Source organism: Canis aureus, chromosome 3 (assembly GCF_053574225.1).
Source record: "Canis aureus isolate CA01 chromosome 3, VMU_Caureus_v.1.0, whole genome shotgun sequence".
Lineage (NCBI taxonomy): Eukaryota > Metazoa > Chordata > Mammalia > Carnivora > Canidae > Canis > Canis aureus.
Genome location: NC_135613.1, coordinates 27,127,690 through 27,145,346, shown reverse-complemented (window position 1 = coordinate 27,145,346; position 17,657 = coordinate 27,127,690). Strand labels below are relative to the sequence as shown.

Below are 17,657 nucleotides of genomic sequence, written 5' to 3'. Positions count from 1 at the left end.
GCTGTCACCTGGTCTGGGATGCTTTAGCCCAGAATGGTCAAATCTTTGAGCCGAAAAAAGGAACAGGGAAGCTCCCCTCTCACTCCTGGCTTGCCAAACCTTGGGCCTTCTTCCTAGAACTTTCTAATAAGTAAACAAAGATTGCTCTTACATGTGGGAATCTGCACAGAGTCAGTGGCTGAGCAGAGCCCTGGCCGCCCTCGGGCCTGCACCCAAACGCTGCTCTTGACCTTCATTCAGGTCTGTTCTCAGCAGATGGCAGTGGGAGCAACCACAGGATCCGAAACCATGAGGCCCCGGGACTTGCTGAGAGCCATGCCCGCTTGACTTCCAGATCTCAGAGAATCAGTCTCTTAACAATGGAGCTGTGATGATGATGAGGATGGTGACCACTGCTTGCAGGTCCCCAAGTCCTAGGACAGGCCCTGCAGTGAGCTACATGCCTTGTGTAGTCTTCTGGCTTCATCCTCCCGACTAGAAGGAGGAGCCACTATGGCAGGCAGACCTGGACCCCGACACAAGCATACTAAGTGCCTGGCCTAGGTCACACAGGGTCGCACCCTTGAACCAGGGAATCTGACTCCAGACCACCCCGCTTAATGTTTCTGAGCAAATGCTGAGTGGCAGGTGTCCTTCCCTGCAACCTGTCTCCACCTGGCCACAGTGAGGAAAGGTAAAGGAAGCCTTTGCTTCGTGGGCCCGTGAGGAGGCGGACACTCCCCAAGCCACTAAAACCAGACACTCCTGACGGATGCCACTCCATACTTTCCACTCAGTAAACCTGAAAAATCAACTCTCGTCCCTCGACGCTGTCTGGGAATGAACACACCACTGCCTCTGCCCGCAGCCCACAGCATCTAGGGCAGACACTGAACATGGCCCCAAGGGGGCCAATCATGAAACCACAGCCTTCGCCGTCTGATTCCTTCTTCCCAGACTGTTAGACTAACACTGGACCCTGGTCTGGGATACAGAGAGTGGGCAAGGTGGTGTTCTGGGCCACAGGTATTGAAGGAATGGAGGTGGCTTCCCTGGAATGTGCCAGAACTGGCAACTGCTAGGGTCCACTGTGTGGTGACATGCTTGGCTTCAAACTACGTTCAAGTCATGTTTGCAGGGTCTGTAGGTGTGTGCTGTACCCTGTCATAGCTGTGAGCAGGTTGGAGATCACTCGAGGACCCTCTTCCTGGAAGACTAGGGGGAGGAGAGGAACAGATATCCTGAGATGGGGGCACACTTGGGGCACAGGACCCTTAAGGCAGCGGCAGCTCAGGAGACTCTCTGGGGGGCTTCTGGGGCCAGCATGCTGGACATCATCACTGCTGAGGGGCTCATGGGTGATTGCTACTCAGCGAATGTTTACTGAGCACCTATAATATATGGCCCAGCATGGGGGAATGCAGCTGAAAACAAAAGAGGGGCACCTCCTGTCCTCCCAACAGCCTTTCCTTGCCATAATATCCATGCTGGGCCCTGCCAGTGCCCCTGCAGCCCCCAGGTCCCCTGTTTCCTGCCATCTTTCACCCACACTCCTGCTGTGACCTGTTCCAGTGGCCCTTTGCTCCAAACACTCCACCCCTCATCTCTGGCTGCTTGTGCCCAGGAAACATCTGTTCTTTTACAAAATACATAGCATCAGTCCTACATGCCTCTCCCTTCGTCGCAGGGGTGGGGACTTGGGTCCCTGCACGTGGAGCAGAAGAGTGACGCCAAGGCTTTGCAGACACTGCCACCTGGTGGTCAGGACAAGAGTGGTAGCGAGGGGACCTGGGAGTGACAACTGATGGACACAGAAGACACCAGCTCTTAAACACTCTGCCCTCCACAGGCTGGAAGGGTCTTCTGAGAAGTGCCTTAATGTTCTGTTTTTAATCTAATTCACTACATTGGGTGTCCACGCCCTAGGGGTTCAACAGAGGCCACCACTGTGATGCAGATCTCCTCTCCCTGCCCAAATATTGAAGAAGAGGGCAGACTAGGGATGGAGCCAGAGGGGCTGTTGAGATCCCAGGGCAGACACAAGTGGTCAGGGGAGGCGGGATTGAAAGTTGAGGGAGAAAAGGGGGATCACTTCAGGTGCCCCAGTAGTGACCAGCTCCCTGAATGGAGCCAGAGGCCCTTCTAGCTGGTCCCCTGTGCCGACGGCTCATCAGCACATCCGGAGGAGCCTTCCTCTGCGGGGGCCTGTTCAGTCAGTTAGCAAGTATTTGCAAAGCAAGTGCCTTCCGCACACTGGAACCTGGCACTCAAGGTAGGCGGTCAGGACGCCCACGCAGGTGCAGAGTTGGGTCGGGGTGTGTGGGGGGGGTCAAGGGTACAGCCTCTGCAGCCTGGGTCCTTAATTTTCCAGAAGAAAACAATTACACAAGACTTGGAAGCTGTTCCTGGCAGAGACAGCTACCAGAGGAGCTGCCTTGGGTCAGAGAATCAGAGCCAGAAATGTGGGCTGCAGGGCCCCCCCACGGCAGCTGGGAACCCTGTGAGGATCCAGGGAAAGGACACCCCAGATACTGAGCCTTCCAGGGGCCAAGAACACAGGACAGAGAACCCGGTGAGGGTGGGCGAGGCTGGTGGGAAAGCCCGTGCTGCTCCTGGGCCATGGGCTTCACCATGATAGACACCGTAGCTCCGACAGCCCGGTACCTGCCAGGCTCTGCCTTCCACCGGGAGCTCCAGGACCCCAGAGCTCGCTTTATGCTGCAGCCTGAGGGGTCCAACTGGACAGCCAGCCCTGTGGGCTGCCTCCCCCGCGGGCATCTGGCCGATTCTCCCTGGGAGGGGGGAGGAGGGCTGAGGGTCCCTCTGCCCCTTGGTGTCTCCACAGCTCAGGGGACAAGTGCAGGACTGATACTTCTGCTGGTTTTGGGGCCTGTAGCTTGACCCCAGGTGTCTAGAGTAACTGGTCCTATTCGGATTCCACAGCTTTCGAGTCCAGGAGCCGACTGGCTTGGCCGGGAGAGGGTGATAGCTGAAGTCCGTTTTGGTGCCATGCCAAAGCGCTCAAGGTGCTACCTTGTGGCTGCCAGAGACTGGCAAGGGGGCGTCTCCCCAAATGTCCCGTTCACTTCCGCGCTGAAGTACTCCAGCCGTCATGGTCATTCATCAGCCCCAGCGTCCGAAACTGGCTCCGCATTCCTGGTATTTGAGTGTCTTCTGTGTCCACGTGGGAGGTCACTGCTGATCGCTCTGTCGTGCATCCTCACCCTGTGGGTAAGGGGCCTCGATTTACACCCGTGGAGCCTGAGGGAACTGCCCTGACCCCCTGGACTTACCAGACATATGTATCAACACACCAATCATGCACCAGGCCTGTGAGGGCTGTTTTCTTAGCTCCTGTTGCAGCAGAACCAGAGGGGCTGCTGGCCAAGCCAGGGATCCATTCACAAGGACTCTAGGGGCAAGAGGCAAGGAGGGCCTGGCTACGGCACTGTGGCTGGACAGCAGATGCTTCACCCTCCTCTCCTCATGAATCCAGCCACTGTCTGCTGCTGCAGGCGCTCCACTCAGGAAGGGTGATGGCACTGTGGGGACAGCAGCCACAGTTGTCCACACCTGAGAAACCATCACAGCCTGGATGGCTCTGGGGGTCCCTTCTGCAGCAAAGATCTATGTATCTGTTCAGACACTGACGTCTTATCATTCAACCTACTTGGAATTTGTAGTTCAGACATTTGTGCCCACAAAACACTATCTTCATAAAGAGCACGGTCTAAGTAAGAGACCAGCCAAGAAGGCACCTGGGTTCTGATGGCTCCTTTCCCTCCCTCCCCCTGCCTCTTCCGTCCTGCCTTTTCGTCCAAGGCCCAGAAGGTCAACTACTTGTACCCCCCCCCCCATGCCTACTCTGCAGACCCCTCAGCTTTGTCTCCCCCAGCTACCCTCAGTCCCTGGACCCGTGTCGGAGGACACGGGAACTGTCTCTAGGGCATCTATGTATATGCCACTTGGGACTCTGGTTGGCAAAGCCTTCTCATCCTCAATCAGGTAGTGTTGACACGAGCAGGTCCCCAGCAGGCAGAGTTGGCCTGGTCTGAGTTTTCCAATAGGGTTGCTCTTGCCCCATCTCCCAGGGCATCTAGAAACCCCTATTCCGGATGGAATGGGATGGTCTTGGAATTTTAAGAAAATGCCGTGGACAGTCTCTGAGAGCACAGTCTGAACCCGTTGACTGCTGCCCCCTCACGGCCACACCCATACCCCACAGGCCATCTGCTGCATCGCTTGGCCCTCGGGAGCTAGAATGCATCCCCAACACTGGAGGGCAACTCTGAGGGCTGGCTAGCACACTGGCAGGCCTCAGGGAGGGGGCAGAGAGGGAACAAATGTAGGAGCCCACCGCAGGGGGTGGGGGGCGACTCAAGACCTCTCCTCTAAGCGGGGAAGGATGTATATGCTCCTTCACCTTGGAGGGGGTCTACAGATTTGAAGTGTGGGTGAGTGGCAGGGGAAGAAAGGAACCTTGAGTGAGGAGAGGGTGTCCCTGGTCCCAGTGTTATCATCCCCCAGGCCCATTCTGCTGCTTGGGTAAGCTCACCACAGGTCCTGATAATCTCAAGCCAGCAGGTTGGGAGCATCCCTGAGAGCATTCACTAGAAAAATCCTTCTTACCAGACATGGCAAAGAAGAATCATTCTGAAAGCTGCTTTGGAAGTTAGGCAAGCGGTGTGCCAGAAACAGCTGAGAACTGAACTCTCCCCTCTGCTCATTCCCCAACCCCGGGGGACCCAAGTAGAGATAACTGCCAAGATCCCCACCCACTCCCAGGAATGAGACACAGTCCACTGGTCCACACCCAGCTGCTGTAGTGTAGCTTGGTTTTATTTATGTCCACAAATATTTCAAAAAAATTACAAAATACTCAAATGGAGAGAACACAGAAGTCACGATTTCTGGGTGTCTACTCTGTTTACACTGTGTTATCTCATGGCAAACTACTCATATATACATTTAGCTTCAAGATATATATAAACGTAGCAAATCAGAATGTACACTCTGCTCTGCTGCTGCAGTGAAATGTGAAGCTCAATCTTGACAACATTCAACAAGATACGTACAAAACACAGAAAAGCAAAACCAAACTTCAAACAAAAGGAAGGAAAATCCAAAAGGAAACCAAGGGGTCGGGCTTCAAAGACACTGTGAAGGTCTGGGGCCTCCTAAACACACCGTAGCTGACCAGTGAGGGTTTCAGGTCTTAGGTTCTTAAATGGAAGAATCTCAGTGCTTCACCTTGGGATATGGGGGAAAACCAAAACGTTAACGAGCAAACACCTTCAGACAGTCTTCAAGTAGAGACTTCCAAGTACTTCACTATGTCTCTTCTTTGGAAAAATGGATACACAGAGAGGCGATCAAGAAGGTCTAACTGAATGGCAGACACTGTGTTCCACCCAAAGGAAAACAAAGATGCAGAGGAGGGGGCCTCGGGCAGGAGGGCCGCCTGCCTCCAGGGGAGACAAGTGCCTTCTGCCCTTGAGGCCTGGCCCGAGTCTGGACACACGGCTCCTTTGAGTTTGCCTCCCTCTAAGGAGCTAGAGTTAAGGCAGAAATGGAACGGGAGAAAATTAAAGAGAAAAACGACAAACATATCCAGAGGATTCCCAGCAGACAAAACAATCCTGTCTGTCCCAACTGAAACCAAACATAGTTTTAATAGAAATGGAAATACCCCTGATGCAGGTGTGAGTCCAGAACCTGAATCTGAGCTAATGCCTGCTGGCTTCTGGCTCAATGCGCTCGCCTCTGGTCCTGGCCACACTGCTGCACCCACTGACCCTCGGGCGCTCTGCTTCATGTTGTAGCAGCTCTCAGATGGGACTTACTACAGCAGGGGTGGCCCTCAAGAGTCTGAGGGGGGAGGAGCAGGAAAGATCACACCCTGACAGGAGGACTGATCTCCAGGTGCACACATCCCCAGGTCCCCCCTATTCCTCCACCCTGGAGAAAGCACACCATGCCCGTGGCTTAGAAAGGAGAGGTGGGTCTTCTGCAGAATGGCCAGAGCCCTAGAGTGGCAGCTCCCAGGTGGAAGGAAGCTTGCCTTTTCATCCCACGTCGGCAGCTGCAACTCTCATTCCTACACCCAGAAGGAACAGTGGGACTTAAATGGTATCCCTGTCTGATGTGGGTCACCATGCACGGACCTGTTCCTGGGGGAGATGCACAGGCCACCACCCACAACCATGCCAACTCCTGGGCCTCCCTCGCTCGAAAGTGGCTTCTAGCTATGTGGCCAGGATGGCCTGGCCTCCCCACAGGAATATCCCGACGATAACACACACAAAAGGGCAGGTTTTTTTTGTTTTTGTTTTTTTTAAACAGATTCCTTTGGCAAGTGTGTGTGCTGTGAATTTTTTTGTAGGGAATCCTGTTTTCTTGAATTTTCTAGAATGTTTATGAAATCATAAGAGTACTTAAGAAGGCAGTTCATCCAGAACAACCAAATGTGTGTGCATAGAAATCTATAAGGAAATCTACAATCAGACACACAGAAACATGTGCTTTCTATCCTGCAGAAACAGAACAAGGTGGACATTTAACTCTTGCACTCCTGGTACAAAATAAAAAAGGTTTCATCTAACAGATATCTGGACCTCTGGCAAAGCACAAGCTAGGAAGAGACAGAAGTGAAAATCAAGGCAGCAAATCAAAGAAATGGTCTGTAACATTGTCCCTGCAGACCCCTGGATGCTCACTGCTGTGACCACACCGTGTCCCAAGCCTCTGCCCGTTTGCAATTAGTAACGCCCATCTGTTCCCTTTAATTAAAGGGATAATTATATATAACTTTTTATTAAAAAATCAACTCTGTATTCTGTCAATAGCTGGTAGGAATTCACAATTAGTGACATGGCTGGAAAAAATAGATCAGAATAGTTTGTGGAAGAAAAAAAATGCCATTCTAAAATTATTTATTTACAGACGTAAAAAGCCATGCTGCAGAACTTTCTCAAATTATGAAGATCTCCTACAATGTAATAAAATAAAAGTTTTTTTTTTTTTTTTTTTTTTTAAAAATTATAGCTCTTGGATTCCAAACTCATATGCCACCTATCTGCAAACCTCGTGGGTTCTGGAACACACATAACTGAGTGTGTCTGCACGCACAGTGAAGGGTGTGAACTGGATTCTAGCACCTACCAAGAAATCAAGGAAGGAAAAGAAAACTAAAGCCAAACCCCAAGATTGCAGGGAAAGTTTTCTGAATGTTCAGTCCAGTCCAGGACTAAGTTTCTGGGGGACTGTCATGCAGGGAGACCCAAACCAGTCTCAAGGAATCCTCTCTACAAACAAACACTATTATGCTGATAACATTTTTAGTTGTGGGGTTTTTAAATATATAAAGAAATCTTTAGAAGATATTCTTTTTCTTTTGTAGCTCATATCGTATGTAAAAAGTCCTGTTTCTCCCCCCAAGAACTGGGGTTTCCACAGCCAGCACTAACAAATAAATAACTTATAACTGCTTGTCACCTTCTTTCTTCAGTCGACTAGAAAGAAAACAAAAGGAGAAAGTATTCAGCACCAGACCTGGGCAGGTGGGACCAGGCATGCAGCTCAAGGGTGCAGATGACCAGAGTGGCCTCCCATGCAGGTGACCCTCCCCTCCTCTCCCTCCCACCAATATGGCTCTGTGGGAGAATCCTCCAGTGCCAAGAGGTCAGGGCCTGCAGAGCCACAGGGAGGAGTCTGGCACTTGCTGATATGGGAGGAGCACTGTGGGCATGGCTAGGAGGGGGCGACCATTAGGCAGGGTTAGTGGCCCACAGGTGGGGTCAAACAGCGAGCCCACTCCCTTCTGGACTCTCCCCACCTCACCTGTAATAATCTTCCTGACTTGGTAGGTGGCCACCATGCATGTGGGGGTGTCCATGCAGCCATTGCTGTTCCATGGCCAGTCTCTGCAGCTCTGCCGACTGGGCATGCATGGCCTGCAGCTGGTGGGCTGCAGACATGGGGGGTGGGATGGCCCCGGGCAGGTCTCGGGGGTAGGGAGTACCTGCCAAACACAAAACAGCCTTCGATACAGAAAGGCCAGGGAGTGGCCAGGATGCAGCCAGCAAGAGGTCAGGTCAGGAGATAACCTCCTGAGGGGAGGAGCAAGAGACTACTTACTCTGTAGGGACCCATGGAGCAGAGCCCCCCAGGAGAGAAAGAAGGCCCAAGGTACTGCCCCGTGGATCTCCTGAGCCTGGGGTGGAGGTCAGGGGAAGATAGAATATGCATTCCCTCGTCCTCAGGCTCTTCTTCATGGAGGCCCACCCTGAACCCTCAGTGTAAATTCACTGCCTCTGTCACTCCTTCACATCACATTGTCTTGATCCTGCTCTTATTTTTTTTTTTTTTTTTTTTTGATCCTGCTCTTATTAGGCATTCAGACCCGTCCAGCCCCAGCTCTCTGAGGGCAGGGGTTTGCCTGCCCAAGTGGACTCCTGGCACACAGGAGGTATTTGCTGAACACATGGATGAATGAATGAATGAACAGACATCAGATACCAAACCCAACTCTCACACTGGAACCCTCCGTCCCCAGGTGCATGCTTACCAAAAACTGGATGACGAAGCATCTCGTGCTCATGGGGGGGCTGTCCAAGCAGAGGGTTGGGGAGGGTGCCAGGGGGATAGGGAAAGCGAGCCAGGTGAGGGCCAGCAGTCAAGGGGTCGACCAGCGGGTGCACTGGGCCTGCTGAACCTAAGAGAGGGGCAGAAGTCCAGATGCAAGTGGTGCAGAGCTCTGGAGCTCTCTGCGTCTGCCCTTGTTGGCCGTTAACTACCAGTGACTTCCTCACCACAGCCAGCTCCTGGCCACCAGGGCCACCAAAAATCCTGACCCCAAGTGGCTGCCCCCACTCCAACCTATAGTAAAGTTCCAGAAAGTAACAGAGAGATAAATGTACATACTATTTCCTCCTCTCGTTCCTGAGTACCCCTACAGGCAGCATCTTCCCTATGCTGTTTTGTTGATGATGCTTGATCATTAGAACCTACCTGGCTAAATCCCTAGACCTTAGACCTGCCCTGTACCTGTCAGCTCCAGAAGGACCGTGGGGCCACTCCAGTCCTGCCATAGACAGTGTTCCTCAACCCAGTTGCTGGCTGGATTGGCAACGCTCCCCAGAGCTGCTTCCCTGGCCCTTCACCCACAGAACCCACAGGAGGGGTTCAGCAGATTGGGGGATGCCAGATGCTGCATGCTGTTAGCAGGGTGCCACTGGCAGGGACAAGGCTTACCAAACCCTGCTCTCTCCTCTCAGCCCCTGTGCCCCAGCCACCCTCCCTCCCTGCACATGTCTCTTCCCACCTTCAAGCCTGGGCCAAAGTTACCTTCTTGATGAGGCTTTCTCATGGCTTTCTAACTGCAACCTTGTGCCCAGCTTCCCTGTTCCCTTTCCCTTGCTAGCTGTCCTCCAGAACACTGACTGCTTTGCTCTCTCCAAGACACACCGACTTCCTGCCTCCAGATTGGGAAGGTGGACAGGGCTGTTGTCATCATCTACTGCTGTGCCTGACACATCACAGATGCTCTGTAACTATTTGTCAAATGGATGAATGTTGTATGAACGAATAACTGCCTGTCCCCATACAGCATTAAGACATTAAGCATTAAGACATCCACTGGTTACACTGGGGCTTAGACAGCCTGTGCTGGGTGGCATCAAAGCTCCAGGTGTCAAGACCATGGGTGAAAGTGACAGCTCCTTGGCTTCCCCAGAACCAACTGCCTGTATAGAGTCCAGGCTCCCCACATCAGGGTTGGGGGCACAGGTAGGGAGCCAGATGCTGCCTTCCCCACTTCTGGGCCCTGCTCTGTCCCCCTCCTTCCCTGCATGGAGAGAGATTTGCCCTCAGAAGTCCTGCATGCAGCGTGGGCTGTGACATGGGGCTCCATGGCAGGCCTGGGTCCCAGGGTGCAGGTACAGCTCCTCCCACCCCATCTAGCAGGGCTACAGAGCTACAGACAGAGGAGAAACTGTCCGTGTCTGCCTTCAGCCTGGTTGGCCAGTCAGCAGGGCTGCAGGAGCTCCCATTCTTGGAGTGGACAGGCCAGGGTGGTCCTGTTCCCCAATGGGAATGGGAGGACTGTTGGTTTCTATCACTGGGAGATGCTCTAGAGCCTCCTGGGTGTCCCACTAGCCTCCATTGGGTTCCTTGCCCCTCAGGCCCCACCTTCCGCCTTTAACCCAATTCAGTGAGCACAGGCTGCTTCCCACTATCCCCAGCACTGGAGGCACAGAGCCAGGAACATAAGCTTCATCCAGCAAACTGCGAGCAGAGGGCCCCAGGGTGACTCAGCATTCTGGGGACTGGCAGCTCTGGAGGACTGGGGGGCTGGGCAAAGACAGAGGCAGCGGGTGAGTAAAGAAGTGAGAGGATTTCCAGACAGATGTAGACTATTCTCAGATCAAGGATGAGGGATTCCTTTAGGAAAGAACCGTCTCTGCTATTGGATAGTGGCTCTGTCTCTGGCCTGCACCTCATCATAACCAGAGCTCAACCCACAGTGCCCCCTCATAGCCCAGCCTGGAGGGCGGGCACCCACCTTGGTGGAGGGGGTCCTGCTGGTGGAGGTGGAGGTGCGAGTGGATGTGTGAGTGCTGGTGATGGTGCGGAGTCACGTTGAACATCTGCAGGCGGGCCAGAGGGTCGCTGGTCAGCGATGCCATGCGCTCAGCGTGGATCCGCTCGGCCGCCAGTCTATCAGGGTAGCTCATCTCAGGCCGCAGCTGGGGGCCCGCCAGGGCCAGTCTCTCCCTCTCCAGGGGGTTCAGGCCCGGGTGGAAAGAAGCAAAAGGGTGGGGGCCCGCAGTGGGGGGGATGGTGAGGGCGCTGTGCCGGGCGAAGTGCTCCATGGGGTTGGTGGCTGGGTGCAGGGGGTCCAGCTCTGGGGGCTTCACCTCGAAGCCTGGCTTCATCCTCTCCCGTAGCTCCCGCTCCCGGATCTCCCGCTCCCGGATCTCCCGCTCCCGGAGCTCCCGCTCCCGGATGGTGGGGTCCACGTTGTAGAGGCCAGGCATGTGGTAGGCCAGCAGGGGATCAGTGGGGTTGAGGGGCATGTAGAAGGGGTGGTTGCGGTTAGTGGGTGACATGACGTGGGGCCGAGCATACTCGCTCAGAGTCCGAAGGGCAGGCGTGTCGGGCCCAATGTATGGAGGCACCGCAGCAATGGTGGTTGGTGGCGGCTCGAAGGATGGCCGCATGTGGCCAGGACCACTGAGCTGGGGGTCGCTGAGGCGGCCCTCATGGGCTGAGCTGGATGCCTTCTGCTGAAGGAAAGGAAGATGTGAGGGGCATATTCCCAGCTGTCCAGGGGTCTGAACCTGGCCCTGCTGCCATCCTGCACTGACCAGCAGGAGGACCAGTTGATCCCTCCACCTTGACACCAAGAGCAGGCCCCAACCATGGCCTGGGACAGGCTTGGGCTGCAAGGACCGGTCCAGACCCTGCTAGGACAGTTGCTTTGTGCCTATGGCTTCCCCTGTGCCCTAGATAGGGCCATGTATCTGAGAGACAAAAAGAACACCCACAAGCATGTGAGTGTGTATCTGAGAGAGTAAGCCACAGTACAGAGTTATAGAGGGACCCCCCCACCGTGGCCTGGTTGACCCCCAACTCACAGCTGCTCTCTCTGCCTCCCGCTCCCGCTCTCGTTCCCGCTCGCGCTCTTTCTCCTTCTCCTTCTCACGTTCCCGTTCCTCTCGTGCTTTCTGCTCAGCCTCCCGTTTGGCCTTTTCGATGGCCTCCTCCCTCTTCTTGGCCAGTTTGGATCCCGCCAGAGGCATGAAATACAGGTCCGTCCGCGCACATGAGTTGTAACCACGGTCCAGGTGTTTGTAGAACCTAAGGAAGGCCACATCTCTCACTGGGGCCCTGCGAGGACTGCAGCCTGCCCCTGATGCCCAGCCTGTCCCTGCCCTGGCCATGTCCACATTCCTGGGAAACCAGTACCTGGCTGACTGGCTGGCATGGCTGGGGGTATCCACCACGGTAGGCTCGGGGGACGGGCTCCTAGGTGGTGGAGGTGGGCTCTCGGGCTCCTCTGCATCATCCAGAGCCTCTTCCTTGATCTGGACAGTGGGGAGCGGGCAGGCTGTCCCCCCAGGTATGCTGCCTCCCGAAGAAACAGCAGCAGAGCACGGCGGCTGGGCTGAGGGGCCGGGTCCCGCAGGTGGCGTGGAGGTGGAAGAGCAGGTTGGAGGGGTGATGGGTGTCCCCCCAGGGACAAAGGGGTGCTGAGCAAATGAGGGCTGGGGGGGCACCTGGTGGAGGCCTGCTGGGGGGTGAGCAGCAGCAGCAGGGGGCAGGCTCTGGCTCTGGGTCAGCACTGGGGGCTGTGCAGGGGAGGAGGGTAGGGGCTGGCTCTGAGGCATGAGCTGTAGGGGAGGGGGATGGGCAGAAGGGGGATGGTGTGTGGACAGGGAGCTCAGGGGTTTCAGTGCTGGAGGGGGTGGGAGGTTGGCGTTCATGGAGAAGGGCGAGGGCCCCGAGAGATGAGGTGGGTGCTTGTGGGCTTGCGGGGCCGGCAGTTGGGGGATGGGCGTGGTGGGTGGGGGCTTGATGTGAGGCATGGCCAAGGGGGCTGGTGGCAGTGGCTGCTCCCTTGGGGGCTGCTGGGGCTGCAGTGCTGACTGTGAGGCTGTGGGCTGCAGGGAGGCATGAGGGAGAGCTGATGCCTGAGAGGCCTGGGGAGGGAGGCCAAAGGGCTGAGGGGGGCCTGGGTGCTGTAGCAGGGGCCCGGCCTGGAGGCTATGAGGGCCACTTGGGCCCTGGCTATGCAGCGGGGGCTGGCTGTGAGGTGGGGCGGAGGTCTGTCCAGCTGGCACGGTCAGAGGTTGGAGTGGGGGATGTGGTGAGGGCAGCCTCTGGGGGTGCAGGGTGGGTGCCTGCTGGATATGAGCGTGGGGAGCAGGAGCCGCTGGAGCCTGTGGCTGGCTTGGGGGCTGGGAGGCTGAGGGGGAGCCCTGTGGGGGGCCTGAAGTGGCAGAGGGTGTGGGCCCTGGCGTGGGGAGCTGAGAGGTTCCTGGTGGGGCGGTAGAGGGAGCCGGAGGGACCGCACTGGAAGCCTGCAAGGCTGGGGGCTGAGCCTGCAGCATCTGCTGCTGGGCCGAAGAGTCCGAGTCACTCTCGTTGTCCTGGGGGCTAGGGATGCTGGGGGACGTGCTGCGATTGTCCTGGTCAATGTCTTTGGGGTCGCTGCTGCCCTCATCGTTGACACTGCGGCTGTCCGAACTCTCTCCCTCGCCTTCCGATGGGGAGTTGGGCCGGCTGATCTCCTAGGGCCAGAGATGGGAGGGATAAAGCTCTAGCAGAGCAGGGGCTCTGGCTGCCCTGCGCTGCTAGCACCTGACACATGACAAAGGTCTGTGCAAATGAGGAATGAGCCTGGCCCCAGGGACTGCAGGTACTCCTTTGACCCTCCTCTGACTCTAGCCACTCCAGGTCCCTCCAGACTGCTGGGCCCCAGAGAGAATCTGGGCTCAGGGCCTCTCAAGGAGCATTAGCTGCCAGCTCCAGTCACAGTGGCTCAGCTGCGCATCTCACCTGGGTTTTTGTCTTCTTGGAGCTGGTCCTGTCAGCCTCCTCTGTATCAGAGGCCACCTTCTCCCGCTGGCGTTTGGTGCTCTTAAGGGGGGATGAGGCTTCCTCCTTCACCTTCTGCAGTGGAAAAGCCCACAAGGGGCATCAGGCCAAGGGAGGGTGTTCCATTAGCCTCAGGGGGTAAATGATGATGGTTTGCTAACACCTTACTCCTGAATTCTGAGCTCCATCTCCAGAAGCAAGAAAGCTCTGGAAGGGACCAGCTGATGCCAGGAAAAAACAAGTATCTGGAGGTGGAAATAACGTGGCTTTGTGGGGAAGGAGCCTTCCCAATCACACCCTAACCTTTGCCCCCGAGCCCTTGGGAAACTCAAGGCAGAGATGGCTCCCAAAGGTCAGTGCTGGAAGCTGCACTGGATCCCCTCTCTCCAGGCCACACTCTGCAGGCCTAGTCCAGGGCAACACTAATACCCAGGGAGGCTCATAGGAATAACGTGCAGCCCTGTGTGTGAGGGAGGTGAACATCAAGTCCACAAATCTGGGGTTTTGAGAGGGCAGGGCAAAGCAGGCCTCATTGCTTTGGGGGATGGGCACCTCACCTTGGCCGACTTCTTCACCGTCTCTGCTTTACTGTCATTGCTGGAGGTGCTGGCAGCACTGGGCGAGTTCCGGCCACTAGAGCGGATGTCTTCATTGATGGGCGAGGTACGACCATCAGGGCTGGCTGGCTGCTTCTTTCGACCACTGCGCAATGTAGACATCTGCCCACCCAAACCGGATGCTGGTGAGACTAGACCCCACACACACGCAGGAGCCTTAGGAGCAAACCCCACCGCCAGCATTATGGCAAATCCCAGGCCCTGGCCAGCATCAGGCACCTCTGGCTCTTCCTTGCTGTGTGGGAGTCAACATGGAGCTAAGGGAGGAGGGGGTGAATGGGTGGGTTCACATGGAAAAGACAGCAATTCTTAAACTGAAAGCACTCATTTCCAGGGACTGTCTTGGATGTTGTGTGGCAGAAATGAGCGAGACCTTCTGAGGGGCAGAAATCGGCCAGGACCACCTACCTGCGAAGTTCTCTGGAATGACAATCATACACTCTGCTTCAAATCACCTCACCCTTTCTGTTTAAACCACCCACTTCCTCACCCAAACCTAAACCAAACCCCTGCTGATTTCATCTGACAGGATAAGAAGTGACCCAAAGTGAGAAGCTGTCAAATAATATAGCTCAGCTCCTAAAACCACCAAGCACTTAAGCATGTTTCTGCAAAGCCATGGGGCTCAGAAGAGATGGGGGGACAATGATTCACACTGGTCCACCTGCCGGGTGGCCAGGGCACCGACAGCCTTGACAAAATCACAGAAAGGCATACAGTACCATCCACATGCCTGAAAGGGCCACTGGGGAGGCCAGCTACAGGGAAGGACGTTGGTGGCATCCCTAGCTCCCAGCCTGGGAAAACCCTTGCCCCTAAAGGTCCCTGCTGCCACATTTGCAACCTGGAAAACAAAACCTCTTTATGAAAAGGGCTATACAGTGAGGAGAAAAATTTACAAGTTTCCAAAAACACCTGCAAGTTTTAAGCAGCAGAGAGATGCCACAGTACAGGTGGTGGGCCCAGGGGCCAGAGGAAGGTCGGGGGACTTGGAGAGCCTGCACTGAACCAGACACTGGTACTGAAGAGCTCTCTATAAAAGCAAACTCAAAACATGCATCCCACTGACTCCCCGGGACAACACGAGGGAGGGAGAAAGCAAAAGCTCTTCCCAGATGCACAGACAAAACTAAGTATCTTTGGACCAATCATTCCTTTAAGGGGGCTGGTTCTCTACCTAAAATGAATCACTTCCCAGCCTTCTGGAAGGCACAAGCCCTAGCCTCCTAGAAACCTGCAGTGGCCTGCGTCGCCTGTCCTGAGGACTCACCGAGCCACGACTGCGCCGCGTCCTCATGCTATGCTTCCCACTGAGCCCATCGTCTTCCTCTTTGACAGGTTTGAACATGAATGGGGGAGGGTCCACAGGCTTCTCAATGGGGGGGAGCTCGCCGTATTTCTTGAAGTGGATGCGGCAGTCTGTGCAGAGTAGGATGTTCTCCCGGCCCCCGTGGTGCCAGTCTTTGGATGCTGTGTGAGGGAAGAGGAGTGCAGGTGGGGAGCCCGGCCCTTCTGTGGCCTTGGACAGACACCCATTACTCACTCGGCTGCTGCCTGCTCTCTCCCAGGGTGGGAGAGGATTTCAGGACCACCTACCCCCTCCCCAATCTAACAGTATCCAGGAGGAGTTGGCAACAGGTTTCCCAGAAACACAGGTGCCCCCACTCCACCACACTGACTGTAATTGGGGGAGTGACAAAATATACAGATTTCATGCAACCAATGATACCCTGGCAGGTCTTCAACTGGATTCAGGAAATGTTCAGAACCTGAAAGTGCCTGAGCCTGTCCTGTCCCAGTGAGTGTCCCCACTGCTCCCTCCTCCCCCCATCCCTACTTACTGGTGGTAAAGCAGTGGCGGCAGGCGTACCCCTTCAGTTCCTGCTCACTGTCCTCACTGTCAAAGTCATCCTCGCTGGCTGAACTCAGGTCCACTGGGCATGGCAGGAACACAACAGGGGTGGGGGAGACACCATCATGCTTGGGCAAGACCAGGGCCATCTGTGACCTGTGGCCCGCCCCATGCTCTGAGCCACCAGTCAGAGTGGCCTGGAAGGTTGAAGTGGAGCGGTGCTCACGAAGGACCACTCTGAATTCCTCAGGGCCAGGGATCAGAATGAAGGACTTGTGTGAGGGGTGGTACCCAAGGGGCTGCCCTACCATATTTTGGAGGACTGACATCACACCTATATCCTGGAGTGGCAAGCACTGATGGGAATGTGAACACAGGGGGAATGTGTGGGAATTCACAGCTGGGAATGTGAACAGGTGAAGTACATCCCTATGAATTCCCTGACAGATCCAGACATCCTGAGGAGCTCCCTCTCCACCAAGTCCTACCCATGCTCCACTCTAGCACTAATGGATTATTTCTTGTTTGCACGTGCAACATAAGCAACCCTCAGGCTGAGTGCGCTGAGCTAGGACAGAACCACAAGGTCCACTGCTGTATGCCAGCTTTTAAGGGTTAAGAAGGTATCATATTAGAATGCACATCATGCTGGGATCAAGAAGAGGATCTTGGCAAAGCAGGAGGAAAAAGAAGAAAATGTTAATCTGATCTTACTGCTAACACAAAACCAATGCAATGCAACCAAGAACTCAAACAGTATATCATCCACTAAGTGGACTTCCTCTGAAGTTACTGATAATACCCCAGGGCAGGGCCAAGACTTACATTTTCATGAAAGTTAAAATGATGCTGAGTTTATTTTAAAAATTTAAATGCATGAATAATTAGCATGTAAAACTCTCCTACCAAATCCCCCAAGTCAAGCTACCTTTGGGTGCAGGCTTTGCACAGATGGATTAACACACACAACATCCCCAACCTGCACAGTGATAAGGATGCCTGTGAGGGCAGGCTCAGAGCTTGGACAATGAGTGTTTGGCTACATGGGAGAAGTCCCTCACTTACGGAATTCACTGGAGGGGGGTCTGGAGGGCGTGCTGACGGGTGTGGATGCAGTGCGAGTCTTGATCCTCCTGAACACGGCCTGCCTGCGGTGCCTACGATGGGCCCTGGAGCTGGCTGCTTCGGGGGTTTTCTTCCAGTAGTAATAGAAGGTGATCAGCTCCCCCTGCAGGAGAGAAGGGCTGATGGTGATGGAAACGCTCAGAGGGGCTTGCTTCTCCTTGTCCCCACAGCACGCCAGCTCTCTTCTGCCAGGAGCAGAAGCTGGTTCCTAACAGCAGTGCTAGAGATGAGCACAAAGGGCAGTCATGAGAGGAACAGGGCTTGCTCGAGACATACCCGTGAGCCGCCCACTAACTGGATGAAGGGGCTTGCCTCCTCAGTCCAGCAGAGTAGAATTTCTAGGTATCAAGAACATTCGTTCATTCCACAAGTATCTGCTGAGCACCCACCATGTGCTACCATGGAAGTACACCAATGAACAATCAAAAAGAAGGAAAATCTGTGTGTGTGCACAGATGTTTTCTTCACAGCATTCACTGAAATCA

General features: G+C 54.9%; 1 protein-coding gene across 9 annotated transcripts in view; it reads right to left on the bottom strand.

Annotated features, from left to right (window-relative positions):
* Positions 1 to 4,797: 4,797 nt before the first annotated feature.
* RERE (arginine-glutamic acid dipeptide repeats) overlaps positions 4,798 to 17,657 on the bottom strand; it is a 407,880-nt gene continuing 395,020 nt past the window's right edge. For 8 of the 9 annotated variants that reach the window (XM_077891331.1, XM_077891339.1, XM_077891333.1 and 5 more), the window contains 11 exons: positions 17,113 to 17,275; positions 16,037 to 16,129; positions 15,466 to 15,665; positions 14,136 to 14,297; positions 13,540 to 13,653; positions 11,947 to 13,271; positions 11,616 to 11,838; positions 10,541 to 11,264; positions 8,546 to 8,692; positions 7,819 to 7,999; positions 4,798 to 7,490 (listed from right to left, as the gene is read on the bottom strand). In XM_077891331.1, the coding sequence (XP_077747457.1) occupies positions 7,457 to 7,490; positions 7,819 to 7,999; positions 8,546 to 8,692; positions 10,541 to 11,264; positions 11,616 to 11,838; positions 11,947 to 13,271; positions 13,540 to 13,653; positions 14,136 to 14,297; positions 15,466 to 15,665; positions 16,037 to 16,129; positions 17,113 to 17,275 (3,366 nt within the window). In that variant the 3' untranslated portion in view covers positions 4,798 to 7,456. The remainder of the gene's footprint in view (positions 7,491 to 7,818; positions 8,000 to 8,545; positions 8,693 to 10,540; positions 11,265 to 11,615; positions 11,839 to 11,946; positions 13,272 to 13,539; positions 13,654 to 14,135; positions 14,298 to 15,465; positions 15,666 to 16,036; positions 16,130 to 17,112; positions 17,276 to 17,657) is intronic. The other variant, XM_077891338.1, reaches the window with a different exon arrangement.